The sequence below is a fragment of the Cervus canadensis genome, chromosome 17, assembly GCF_019320065.1.
Source record: "Cervus canadensis isolate Bull #8, Minnesota chromosome 17, ASM1932006v1, whole genome shotgun sequence".
Classification (NCBI taxonomy): domain Eukaryota; kingdom Metazoa; phylum Chordata; class Mammalia; order Artiodactyla; family Cervidae; genus Cervus; species Cervus canadensis.
The window spans coordinates 5,613,038-5,627,184 of record NC_057402.1 but is presented as its reverse complement, the minus strand read 5'-3'; the positions used below and the strand labels follow the sequence as shown (position 1 = coordinate 5,627,184).

The window sequence follows — 14,147 nt, the reverse complement described above, 5'->3', positions numbered from 1 at the left end:
TCCACAGAAACCTGACTCGTTTTCTTCTCCCTGAAGTGTGGGTGACCACACAGTGAACCTCGAGAATGGTGTGCGGCCCTCGTGGGGGCACAGTGCTCTTAGCCCTGCCCCCCGGCACCGCCAGGGGCTCCAGAGGCTCAAGGTGGTCACTGGGAGTTGGGAGAGTGCCAGTCCCGCAGGCTGATGGGTGGCACCCAGAGCTCACGGACCTGGCCTGCTGGGCCTCTGCTGTTCCTGCAGGAGAGTCGAGCATCCACAGCTCACTGCAGTGCGGAGAGCCCCACTGCCCTGAGTTTCCCAGGGGGCCTTTGTGTGACGGAGTTTGTTATGACACATGTCGAAGTAGTCGAAGTACGTGTCCAGTATGAATGCCCACCTTAATCTGGCATAAATGCTGGCTCTCCAGATGTCCATGACTTCTCAGATGTTGGTGTTTAGTCGCTATGTTGTATCCAACTCTTTTGCAACCCCACAGGCTGTCCATGGCATTTCCCAGGCAAGAATACTGGCGTGGGCTGCCACTTCCTTCTGCAGGCCCTGAGCCCACTTTTCCTACGTTGGCAGGTGGATTCTTTACCACTGAGTTGCCAAGGAAACCCTTACAGATATTACATGTTTTAAAAAGTATTCATTTAAAAAGTAAACTGCTTCTAAATAAAATATAACTTCTTAGAATGCCCCAATTAATAAAATTTTTATGTTATCAACTTAATAAATTGTTAATTTGACTTCTTTTCATTTGTAGCGAAACCATTTACACAACTGGTGAAGGAAATGCAGCTTCATCGAGAAGACTTTGAGATCATTAAAGTGATTGGAAGAGGTGCTTTTGGTGAGGTAAGGTAGACTTCTTCCCTCCCTCCTCCCCTCCCTCCCTCCCATCCTTCAGTTTTGCCTAGCAACTCTTATCTAGCGTTTCTAGGGACCTGTATGTTGATTTTGAGATGAGGTAATTGTTGGTATCATTTGGAAAATTCTTGGTGGATAAAATCTGAAAGATAGAATTAAGGAGAAGAAAAAAAAAAGGTGGTGACTGGTGAATTACCCTAAATATTGTCTGGACCAGAAAAGTTCTTTCTGACAGAGTAAGTTTTTAAAATTATCCATTTGTCAGCTGAAAAAAGTCTTGACAGTCATTTTAGAAAAGAAAAAGAACCATCGTCTCGGCGGTGCTCACTGTTGGTAGCCTGCCCGCCCGTCGGTCCTCATTCGGCTGGGGGTGGGGTGGGGTGGTGGTGTGTGTGTGTGTCTGTCGGGGGTGCAGAGGGGAGCAGCCTGTGCACCCAAGGTGGTCCTTGGCCGGGGTGTGTGTGTGTCTGTCGGGGGTGCAGAGGGGAGCAGCCTGTGCACCCAAGGTGGTCCTTGGCCGGGGTGTGTGTGTGTCTGTCGGGGGTGCAGAGGGGAGCAGCCTGTGCACCCAAGGTGGTCCTTGGCCGGAGCCACTGACCTCCTGTCTCGCGCCCGGCACCCTCCACGGGCCGCCCCGCAGCGGGCCAGGATCCGGTGCGTTCGCAGGGGGCCCGTCACTGAACTGCAGTAACGCCGCTCCTTCGGTCTTGCCTCAGCGCTCCTGGGCCGGGAGCCGCGCGTGTTGGTGAGCCAAGCGCTCGGTCACGTCCCAGCTGTGCGTGTGCTCTGCCCGCCGGCGGCCCCGCTGGACGTGACTCGAGCGCTGCAGACTGTGTGCGGCGTACACTTCACGTGGGGCGAGATACGCGCGGAAGGAGCTGAGCGGGGTGTAATGCAACGGCTGCTCTGCTCTGGAGTGCCTCATGACTACTGGGGACTGGCGTTTGTTTTCGAAACCATCTCAGCGTTTCTGATGGTTCTTGCGCTTCGAGCACGTGTTGACAGCCCTGCTGTAGCTTCAGGGCCTCGGTAGAATGCACAGAAAGAGCGTGCTTCCGGGAAAACGCTTCGGAATACCCGAGGGAGAGAGCCTGGCCTGCTAGCGCGAATGTGGGTGGCTGTGTGTCCTGCTCTTGTTTCTTCCTTGGAAACCCCCGGCCTCGGGTCAGACCCCAGCCCCACGCTCTGTGGGGGGCCTGTCATCCTCATACCTTCCTCTCCACCTCCACACCCCCCCAGCCCTGAGAGCGGATCTCTCCAGGCCACAGGTGGAGGGGGCTGCCTGCCACCGGGGGCAGCTCTGACCCTGGGCGACCCTGGATAGGCTGTGGGCTGGGACAGGACAGGGGGTTGTTCGCTGTTGCTTTCAGATACTGAGGTGTACCTCCCCGTGAGATGCACAGATCTGGGTGAATGGTTCCAGTTATGACAGGCGTCTGCTCCTCTGCAACCAGCTCCCCAGTCAGTACGGAGCATCCTATTCCTGGGGAAGTCCTTCCCCTTTCTCTCCAGATCCCCCACCTCCCCGGAGCCCTGCCCTCCCCCAGCAGGGAGCTCTGCAGAAAAACAGCAGCTCTCTCTTCAAACTAAAACCCAGCTCCGTTCAGTATATCCTCCCACCGACCATCTCCCCTGCACCAGGAGCGGGCGGTCTCCTGGGCCCAGCGCTGGCCGCACAGAGCTCCTTGCTGACAGCAAGCCCTTCAGGGTGTCGGGGTGGAGGGCAGGAGGAGGCCCCAGGGCAGGACAGGGATGGCCTTTGGGAGGAAAAGACAAAAGCTCAGGAGAGGGCATGGTTGTGCCAGAATAGTAGACAGTTATTTTTAGTGCTCTTCTTTGCCAAAGAACTTAATGCAAAAGTCAGTTTCTGATTTTCAGAGAGGATAACACTGATCACCTTTCAGTTCCTCCCAAATCAAGAGAGACGCATCCTTGGAGTCCAGCCTTTGCTCCCTCTCCGGGTTTAGCAGCTTCTCTGTATGAGGCACACAGTCAGCCCGCCCTGGGCCCTGTGGCCTGGGCCCCCACACCAGCCCTCCTCACGCAGCTCGTCTGGCCAGGTGTCCTGTGTCCATCAGGCTCGCCTGCACACGAGCGCCACCCTCGCCAGCGCAGCCGGAGTTCTGGGCTCTGTGACTCCCCTTCCCACCACCGCCTGTTGCTCCCTGGGGTGGTCTTGTCATCACGTGCCTGAAATGTGGCCCCGTTTCGGTTTCTCTGTCTCCAAAGCACCAAGCAGATTGTGGAAATGAGGATGCTCTAATCATTGCTGTTTCCTGAGTGTTCTTCACACGTGGTTCTAATTGAATGATTGTTTCCTCATGACAAGCCAGGGATGGGGAGAGTCTGTGTGCAGATCTGCCCTGTGTGTGCAACTGTCCACGGACAGGTGTGTGTGCGCCTTGCACAAGCAGCTGTGTGCACCTGTGCCTCTGACACCATGGTGGCACCATTCAAGAGCCCTGCCTATAGGAAGAACTCGCAGAGTCTGCCTGGAGTTGGAGTATGACCCTCTTACCTCAGAACTGGAGCAGAGCTCAGCAAAATTTCTAGGTTATTATTCAGCCAGGGCTAGGAGTCTCAGGGTGCTGGCTTATTCCTGAGCTTTGAACACGTCTCTGTCCTCCCCTCAGTGTGGAGAAGCGGCCCAGGAGGTTCCTCCAACCCTGTACTGCAATGGGGGCTCACTCCCCAGCTTCCGAGGTGCGGTGCCCAGGGCCGTGGCTTTGGACGTGACGGCAGGTCCTGACCGTGTGCCGGCCGCCACAGGCCTCAGGTGGCTTCACAGACACGGAGAAGATGCGAGACGGAGGCACAGAGCAGGGGCCTGGCCCCAGGGTGGGCTGTGGGGGCAGCACTGACCCTGCCTGACCCAAAGCCTATGTGTCCAGCCACCCTGCCCTGCTGTCCCTCGTTCCTAGGATGGCTTAAAGAAGCAAAGCTTTGAAAGCTTTGTTTAGAAACAGGTTCAAATTAACAGAACAGCTGTGTGTATAGAACGGTTCAGAGATCGGTCCAGCCCTTTACTCAGATGCCCTTTTGTTGACGTTTTATCTCATTTTCTTGGTCATATTATAACTGTGCTGCTTTTGCTTGAGCTCCCTCCGCCCTCCTTCTCTGCCTGTGTGTGTGTGTTAACAGAACCGTTGTGCATGTTATCTGAAAGTGGTCTGTGCCCTGGCAGGGCTCCTCTGCAGAGCCACGCTCTCTTGTGATCTGCGTCTCATTCCTGCAAGGTCTGGATCGTCACTGACGCTTCTCATTTTCAGAATATCATTCTTTCCCTCAAAGGTTAGCAGCTCTACCCAGCTTGTCAGGTTAGACCATTTCTGTACTAAGTACTATGTAGTTTTTGGGGTTTTCTTCCACTTGATATCTCACCCACCCAGATTATATAATTATATAATTCCCAGGAAGAAATAGACACTCCTCACTTGATGACAGAGTGTGTGCCCAGAGTTCCTGTTCTTAGACATGTTGGAGAGCCCACTAAACATTCATTTGTTGTTGTTATTTGTTATTCTTAGTTTATTCAGAGCTGTAGCGAGTTTGGTCAGCGGTTTCTAAACTTTTCGGCAGTGGACAGACAGCAGCTTAGGTGTGGTGTGAGGGGAGCAGCTCTTGGGGTGGCAGTGATGGGGTGAAGGGGGTGAGGGCCAGAGGGTGGTCATGGGCACTTGTGCGGAGGGGGCCCTGGCTGGGAGCCCAGCAGTGCAGGGCACGCACCTCCGACCATCTGCAGGCTCTGGGAGGATTATATCTGGTTGTGACCATCATTGCAAGACAGTCCTTCCCAGCACACGCCTGAGGGCGTGAGGCTCTGCCCCTTCTTAGTTGTGTTGTTTAACCCCTCTGCACCTCAGATGGCACACCTGTGAAGATATTAGAAATAGCCCCCATCTAGGACCGTGGAGAGGGTTAGCTGAGAGAGGGTGGGTCCACTGCTTGGCACAGCTCTGGGCGCAGGCGGTGTTCTGTGTGTGTCAGCTCCTGTGGCCGCTGCAATAATGTTGCTGTGTGGTGTTGATTAGAAAGCAGGGGAATAAGTGGTTCACTTCGGAACTCTCTGTCCCATCCCTGGGTGTGGCAGCCCCTGGCAGCAGAGCCCAGGTGCAGGGGTCAGTATCACTGCTTGTGGTTTTGTGATGGGGACTCAGGGCAGTGAGTGAGTGATTTATTTATATAGAATAGGATGTGCCATACGATGGTGCAGACATCACATCTCATGTGCCTCAATGGAAGACTTCATCTAAGGGGACCAGAAGTCCAAGAGGACTTCCTGGACGAAGTGGCATTTGAGTTGTTCCTTGAAGAATATGGCTGACAGCCAGCATGTTGAGGGCTAATAACTATGTGCCTAAACCATCCTGAGCCATGTTGAACGTGTCAAGTCTTTTGATTCACACAGCAGTTTTAGGCTAGTCCTGCTGTTGTCCATTTCCTAGTTGTAGAAACTGAGGCACAAAGAAGTGAATCTGCCCAGGTTACACTTTTGGGGCCCCCTGTAGGGAAAGAGCAAATTAGCCAAGACGGTGGTGGTCAGGCGCTCTTGTCCCATAGCCTCTCACCCTGCGTTTATAAATACATGGTTATGTAACAGCTGAGATCGCATACAGCACCACACATGCGTGTCACGACGTACCCCATGGGCCACTTCTGTTCTGTAAACATATATAAGCTCCACCTGAAAAGCCCTTGCAGCTATGCTGTGGTCTGTGGTGGGGCTGCTGCGCAAGCCCAGAGAGAACATGTCTGCGGTTCCTACGGCTCCTCTAGTTTTCTTCCAGTTTCCCCACTTGCGCCTTACCCACACTGGGTTCAGTGAACAGTGAGATACAGCAAGACATCCCCTACCCCAGTTACTCACCGCTGTCGTGAAGAAAAAATCCCGGAGGCGAGTCCTGGTGCATGCAGGGCTGGCCGTGGGACTGAGAGGTGGAGGTGGGTGGGTGTGCGGGGAGATGAAGCCCCAGAATGCAGGAGGGGAGCTTGGGAGCCTCTGACAGAATGCAAAGCCATCACTATGCAAATGCCCAGACCCCAGAGAGGCCAGCAGACCACGTGCTCCGGTGCTTCAGCTCCAAAGTGATGGGGGCTGAGCCAGAGACCGAGGTCATCCAGGCCGCGTGTGGCTAGAACCGACTTTTTTTTTAATCAATTCATTTTTATTTTTGTTTACACTGGGCCTTTGCTGCTGCTCGGGCTTTCTCTAGCTGCGAGAGAGCAAGCGGCTGCTGTAGGTTGTGGTGCTCAGACTTCTCCCTGCGGTGGCCTCCCCTGTTTCCGAGTGCGGGGCGGGGGCTCGGGGGTTATCACGCACAGGCTTTAGTTGCCCCGAGGCACGTGCAGCCTTCCTAGACCGGGGATTGAACCTGTGTCCCCAGCATTGGCAGGTGGATTCTTAGCCATTGTGTCACCAGGGAAGTCCTAAAGTCAAATTTTGTTGCTTAAAAGGGCAAATCTTTACTTATATAGAAAACTTTACTTTGGTTAACAGCTCATTTTCCAGGGTTTCCAGGCAGCTGAGTTTTCACTGTAATTAATGAAATGTGCTGCTGACCTTTTTGTGCTTCGTTAACTGAATTTTTGTTGAACTCTCATTTGTATGACAGGTTGCTGTTGTCAAAATGAAGAACACTGAACGAATATATGCCATGAAAATCCTCAACAAGTGGGAGATGCTGAAAAGAGCAGAGGTTAGTGTGACGCCTTGAATAAATCGGTAAACAGGCGGTTTCTCTGTCAGGAGAGGTCTGATGAAGCCCAGCAGGTGAGAGCCGCAGTCCTCACACGTCTGGGCCTTCCTTCCTTCTGTCCATCCTCCCCTCCTTCTGTCCGTCCTTCCCTCCTTGACGAGAGTCGCTGCTTTCTGTGGTCAGGACCTCAGCCCCTCCCACCCAACCCTCCCCGTGTCAGCTCCTGACCAGCTGCCTCTCTCTTGAGCGCCCCCTCGGGTATGTCTGCGGGGGCAGCGACCAGTGGTTAGGACTCCTGAGCTTCCACTGCCCGGGGCGTAGGTTCAGTCCCTGTCCAGGAGCTGAGATGCCACGTGCCTGGTGCAGCCAGGAAAAAACCCTCGGGCGTCTTGTCTCAGTTCTGCTCCTTGAGCAGAAGGGATTCTTGAAGCTGGGAATGTTTTGCCCTCCCTCCTCTAGGGGAGGGAAGGTTAGAAGTAGAAGTAGGTGACCGCTGCACGGCAGCCTGTTTCTTTCTTCCTCGTCCACTTGGGTGGCGGCTGTTTCGTGCCCCTGGCCTCGCTCTCCCCACCCCCCCACACCCCCAGAGGGCTCAGGCTCCCCCCTGGCACTCAGCAGACCCGCCTCCTCTGCACCCAGGCCGCGGCTGCCCTTTGTCTGCCCCGGGCACTCCCCTCCAGAACCACCACCTCCTCCTCTGCAAATTCCTTCTCATCCCGTCACTCTGAGCCCTCCTGGTCACTCCAGGTGGCCCCTTCGCCCTTTCCCTGGAGGTTTACCTGCCGACGCTAGTGGCCACACTGTGTGGACAGTGCACACCGCTGCTCACGGCCACGCGGCTCTCCTAAGCGCAGGCTGTCCCTCCTGCCTCACACCCTGCTGGCGTCAGGTCTGTCCTCTTAAACCACATGTGGCTTCTCCCCTCCCCTGCCCACACTCGTGTCCTCTTTCCGGCTGCAACACCCATCACAAGGTCTTACACATGTCATTGCTCAAACGTGATTGAGTTGTTTGAGTTGTCACTGATGTTGTGGTCACCTGGACTCAAAATGCAGGCGTCCCATGACCCGGCCTTCTCTGCCTCCTTCCCGGCCCCGCCCCGTCCACTTCGCGTCCCCCCCGGCCCTGCCCCGTCTACTCCGCGTCCCCCCCTGCCCCGGCCCTGCCCTGTCCACTCTGCTCCCCCCTCCCAGCCCCGCCCTGTCCACTCTGTGTCACCCCCCTCCCCAGCCCCACCCCGTCCACTCTGCGTCCCCCCCTCCCCGGCCACTCTGCGTCCACCCTGCCCCACCCACTCCGCATCCCCCCTCCGTCTTCACCCATCACCGACGGCCCCAGCAGCCCTCCCTCCTGTCATTGCTGGCAGGTTGGCAAACACAGGAAAATCACTGGAGCGGTTCTCAGGGGGAAAAGCTACTGTTACTTGAAAGTTATGGGACCGAATAAAGTGCTTGGGGAAAGAAATACTAGTAGCAAGTTGTATTGCAGTTTAAATTTTTACGGAAGTGATTGATTTATAAAAGATGCTACCTGGGCCATATGTAATGTAACTTGTTATGTTAATCTTGAGTGAAATGTGCATGTAGCGTAAACGTTAAAAATTGTAAAAGCTTTAGGGGGAGATGACTCACCTTATCACACTAGTCATGGTGCATGAGCACATTTAAAGAGTTGAATATTGCTTTTTAAATTTAAACCTGGTTACACAGAACCTATGATTGGCATACTGTGCACCAAGTCCAAGTGTGAGCTGGGCTGAACCTCACATGTTGGCCCTGGAAGGGGCGTATGGAGGGGTGAGTGCAAGCCCCCTGCGGGGAGGTGACTTCTCAGCAGCCCCGACACTCTCGGGGTGGGGCCGCAGGGGCAGGAGAGAGCAGAGATCGCGCTGTTGCTGTGGGCACCCAGGAATAGGTGGGAGCCCTTGTGGGGAGATGCCACGCGCCTGGTCCCTGCGTCCTGGAGGGCGGGGGCCGTGGCTTGGGAGCCTCTGTCCACTCACATCCTGCGTCCACTCAGAGCCTGTGTCTGCTCAGAGCCTCCATCCACTGCAGGGCTGGAGGGCAGGGGCCGTGGCCTCGGAGCCTGCGTCCGCTTGGGGCTGCGCCCTACAGGTGTTTTCCCAGTGGACACAGCCTGGCTTTCTCCCCACTTCACAGACGGCCTGTTTCCGGGAGGAGCGCGACGTGCTGGTGAATGGGGACTGTCAGTGGATCACCACGCTGCACTACGCCTTCCAGGATGAGAACTACCTGGTAGGTGTGGGCCCCGAGGACCCTGTCCCGTGACATCTTACCAGGGGTTCTGACTCCTGTGTGCTGCTGCTGAAAACAAGTACGGCTCTCTGGGACTGTCGTTGCCTAAGTGTGTGTGTGACGGTGAAACTGAGGGTTGGTTTCAGTGTGGTCATCAGGTGAACTTTTCCCCTCTGATCATTAGATAACGCGCTTATTTTTTTCACTTGGTTTTTTATGAAATGGGGGTTTTCTATCTTGAATTATGTGTAAGAATAAGAAACTCTGTGGAAATTCAGAACGTTGGAGCCTTGGACCGAGTGGCTTTTTCTGTCGCGTTTCCTGACGGTCACGTCGGGCGGCAGGTGCTGTTTGCAGCCCTCCCCACTGGGGCTTGCTGGCGTAGGCTGGGGCGTGACTCTTGGTCCCCCTGTTCTTGTCATCTGTTCTCACTGGAGCTGGGGCTCACTTCAGTGTCAGCTCATCACTTTGTGACTCGCGCGTGTGGGTAGGAAGAGCTTGGACGTGTAAGAGAACAGGTGCAGAAGACACACGGATGGCTGACAAACATGTGAGAAGATGCTCAACATCACTCATCATCAGAGAAATGCAAATCAAAACCACAGTGAGGTACCATCTCACACCAGTCAGAACAGCTGCTATCGAAAAGTCTACAGACTGTAAATGCTGGAGAGGGTGTGGAGAAGAGGGAACCTCTTACACCCTTGGTGGGAATGCAAACTAGTACAGCCACTATGGAGAGCAGTGTGGCGATTCCTTAAAAAACTGGAAATAGAATTGCCATATGACCCAGCAATCCCACTGCTGGGCATACACACCGAGGAAACCAGAATTGAAAGAGGCACGTGTACCCCGATGTTCATCACGGCACTGTTTACAATAGCCAGGACATGGAGGCAACCTAGATGTCCCTCGGCAGACGAGTGGATAAGAAAGCTGGGGTACATATACACCATGGGATATTACTCAGCTGTTAAAAAAAACACATTTGAATCAGTTCTGATGAGGTGAATGAAACTTTTATATAGAGTCAAGTAAGTCAGAAAGAAAAACACCAATACAGTATATTAATGCATGCATATGGAATTTAGAAAGCTGGTAATGACAATCCTATATGTGAGATACCAAGAGATGCAGATAAAAAGAACAGACTTTTGGACTCTGGAGGAGGCGAGCTGGGCTGATTTGAGAGAATGGCATTGAAACAGGTGACCAGTCCAGGTTCAATGCCTGAGACAGGGTGCCCAGGGCCAGTGCCCTGGGACCACCCAGAGGGACGGGCTGGGGAGGGAGGGGGGAGGGGGGGTTCAGGATGGTGGGGACGCATGTACACCCGTGGCTGATTCATGTCAGTGTCTGGCAAAAACCACCACAATGTTGTAAAGTAACTAGCCTCCAATTACAATAAATAAATTAAAAAAATGAACAGGTACAGGGCAACCAGTTTGGAGTGAAAGGTAAATCAGACCTTTGGCTCGGGTCCTGAGTGACTCATGATGGCTGTGTTAGGACTTTGAACTCTGAGAAGGACTTTCCAGGTTTGCATGAACCTGGGAAACCGGTCTCAGCCCAGCTCCTCCGCCTGGGGAGCAGCCAGCACATTTCCCCAGCAGCGGCCGCATGGGGCTTGCAGGTCAGGGCCTCGGGTGACATGTGAGTTCACTCTCAGTAGTGGACTCCCTGTGCTTCCAGGAAGTGGGGTGATGTAGAATTTTTTTTTGTTTATCTTAAAATAATCTCTTTCAGACCTCAGAGAAATCCCTTAGATTCAGTAGGCCAGGACTAGGTAACATGGTATGTTAGACTCTTTATTTAGAATTGAAAACATACATGTTTGTTTTGAGGGGGGGACAGCTGGGGTTTATTGGACACAGCCTGTGGGTTATCAGTCAGTCTTCCCGGTGGCCAGGTGAGTCAGGCATCCGTGGTTTTTCACCATTGTATGAACAGCTTCTGGGGCAAGGGGAGAGGACATCACTCATCCCAGGTTACCACACAGATCCAGGGTCTGTGCTGGGACCTGGTCCCCACCCTCTGGCAGGAGCGGGGCCTGGGGCCATCTCTCTATCAGCCCCTGCTTCCAGATGAGTGTCGCTGCTTCGAGTGGACTGTCTCCAGTTCACTTCCTATTTTGTTAAGAACTGAATGAAGTCTCTAAGGAGTACTAGGAAGAAGGAAAACCACGTTTTTTTTTCCCCTGATACTTTTCCTGCAACCAGCACAGCGTATTGCCGGCTTATTCTGAGTCACGATGGCCAGTTAGGGATTCCGGGGGAGTGTGGGGGGCTGCCCCTTCTGAGGTGCAGGGAGGGCCGCGCGACGAGGCAGGCGGGGCCCAGCGCTGCCTGCTGGGAACCCCGGGCTGCTGGCCGGGCTTGGCTCCTGCCTCCACCACCCAGCAGCGCTCTTCACGAGCAGTTATTGCCTTGTGGGGAGGATGTGAGGAGGAACGAGGCGGGAAGCAGGCGGCCTGAGCCCCGCTGGGCACGAGGGGTCTCGTGATGGGGAGGCCACCTGCAGAGCCCGTCCGCGTCACAGCTTCTGCTGTGGGCATCTAAACTGGGCATTTCCTAGAAATTAAAGCTGTTTCACCAGTCTGAAAGGGCGTTGCCTTGTTGACTGGAGTCAGGATCCTGTGTTACGTGACAGGCGAACTAGCCGGTCGCTTTCTCTGGTTCCAGAAATGAGTTTCTAGTCGCCTGCCTATAAGCCCTTGCAGGTTCCTTTTCCTGTAAACTTGTTTTCTAGGAGCCCACCAGTCATTTCTAGCGCTGCTGTGATACACTTTCTGACTTTCTCTTCAGATTTCTAGGTGGACAGGGAAACGGTGGAGGCTCAGCCAGCCATGGTGCTGCCTGCCCCCACCAGTACCTTTAGGGACCGAAGGTCTTGGCCGCTCATTCCCTGGCTCTGCCTCACCCCGCGTGTCCAGCGGCAGGTGCCGTGGTCTTTTCCCGGCTTACCCGCCCTCTGTCGGGTGGTCTCCCCTTCCACCCTCCCACGCGCCGTCAGCCTCACCTCCTGCCCAGCCCGCTCTGGTCCTGCTCTCCTCCCGCCGGTCCGTGCTCACGGGGCAGCCAGGGGAAGCCACGATCTGTGTTGCTCGGAGTGGGGCGCGGCCTCCCCCCTGCACGCGCCTCACTCACTGGCTCCTTTCTCTCAAACCCTTTGTCTGGCAGGCAGCCCCTGGCCGGGCCGGCTCCCTCCTGCCCTCAGACCCCCCTGCCCCCAGGATCCACACAGGGGTCCCTGTGCAGTAAATACTGGTGGGGCCTCTGACACCTGCGGTTGGGTTTCTCCTGGCCCGTCACTCTGAATTCCATGTTCCCCTCCCTCCGTGTGATGCCAGCCCCACGAGGGACCCGTGGCCGAGCAGGTGCCACCAAGTCTGCTGCTGAGACGGGGAGTGAGCGGACGTTACGCTGGTCTTCTTGTCGCAGCCAGGGTGTTTGTCCCCTCCATGTGCTTCTTCTCCTGAAGAGCTGGTGTCTCCTGCCTGTGCTGGCTTGTGGGCGCCTCTCAACATTATTTGTAAAGTCCGTCTAATTTTGGAGGGGGAGGATTTCTCACAAAAAGTTTCCTCTAGGAAGTTGTCATTCTGGTCTATCTTCTGAAGAAGATAAGTCTGTTTTTCATAATCAAAGAAGTTTGTTATTTCCACGTTTTTAAAAAATGAAGTTGGCGTCTTCTGCCCATGCCAGTTTGTGGTCTGTTCGAAGAGCGTCCAGTGCTGGGCGTCCTGTCGCCCCGTCCCCGCGTACTTGCTCCCCTCCCTGCACTGTTCACAGCTCTTAACCGCCCTTGGCCCTGGGGGAGTTGAATAATCCCCCATGGAGTCCAGAATCAGGCAAGTCACCAGCAGCAGTTGGTATAATTCCTGCTGGCATCACTCAGATGAGCTGTGAGTGCCCCCGAGGCTCCCGGGCAGAGAAAGCAGGTCAGGTGCAGGCGACAGAGCCTCACTGGCGTAGTGGCCGCTCAGCTCACCAGGGAGCGCGGCCCGTGAACAGGCCGCAGCGCCTGCTGGGCCGGCGGAGCCCACGCGGGGCTGGAGCCCGGGGCGCTGTCTCTCGCACAAAGTGTCCTCCACACGTGTGGGAGCACCAGCCCCGCATGGAGCAGACCTCGGGAGACGGAGGCTCAGCTCACGCCCGTGGGCTGGGCCCTCCAGTGAGACGCCGTGGATGTGTGTCTATCTGCTCTTACCTCGGCTGCCTTTGCTGTAGGGGAAACTTCCATAAACACTTTTCTTTTCCAAGTTTGTATCTCATTAGACTCTCACGTTATCTATGAATCAAAAACGATTTTAATTTCCAGTTCTTTATAACGTATGTTATGGGACTTCCTTCTCTTTTATTCTTCAGATATTTTGCAAGTATTGTTTACTCTTCTTTAACCCAGTTAAGAAATGGGTGGAAGAACTGATTAGACATTTTTCCAGGGAGGAAATGCAGATGGCCGACAGGTACATGGAACGATGCTCTTCATCCCTAGTCATCAGGGCAATGCAAATCAAAACCACAGCGAGATGTCACCTCACACCTGTCAGAATGGCTGTCATCAAAAAGAACATACATAACAAATATTGGCGAGGTTGTGGAGAGAAGGGAGCCCTCGTACTCTGTTGGTGGGATGTAAACTGGTGCGGCCACTATGGAGGACAGAATGGCAGTTGCTCAAAAACTAAAAATAGAAATACCACGTGACCCATCAGTTCCCCTTCTAGGTATATATCTGGAAAAAAGCAAAACACTGATTTGAGAAGATACACCCACCCCAGTGTTCATAGCATTTTTCTACAATTGCCAGCGTAGGTGTCCATCAGCAGATGAATGGGTGAAGAAGATGTGGTCGTGTGCATGTGTGTGCTCGCTCACTCACTCTCACACACGCGTGCACACACACACACACACACGCACAATGGAATACTACTCAGCCATAAAAAAGAATAAAGTTTTGTCATTTGTAGGAATATAGATGGACTTGGAGGGTATTGTGCTAAATGAAATAAGTCAGAGAAAGACAAATACTATATATGTCTCCTATATGTGGAATCTAAAAAATACAATATAAACTGGTAAACATAACAAAAAAGAAGCAGTCTTACAGAGAACAAACCAGTGGTTACCATTAGGGAGAGTCAAGGAGGAAGGGTAATAGAAGAGTAGGGACTAAGGAAGGAGGTTTTTTTGAGATTATATGTATGTAAAAATGTATGTATGAAACTTGAAATTTGTGAAGCACTGTAGAATAAAAGAACCATTCAGTAAAAACAAGGGATTGGGGTAAAACATTTCGAAGAATATGAAAAAAAGATTTGTACAAATCAGTAATAATACACTGCTAG

At 53.7% G+C, this 14,147-nt stretch overlaps 1 protein-coding gene across 1 annotated transcript in view; it reads left to right on the top strand.

The window, feature by feature from the left end:
- CDC42BPB (CDC42 binding protein kinase beta) overlaps nt 1–14,147 on the top strand; it is a 113,246-nt gene that overhangs the window by 39,015 nt on the left and 60,084 nt on the right. Inside the window, exons 2-4 of the mRNA XM_043489373.1 lie at nt 746–837; nt 6,462–6,545; nt 8,705–8,800. Of these exons, the coding sequence (XP_043345308.1) occupies nt 746–837; nt 6,462–6,545; nt 8,705–8,800 (272 nt within the window). The remainder of the gene's footprint in view (nt 1–745; nt 838–6,461; nt 6,546–8,704; nt 8,801–14,147) is intronic.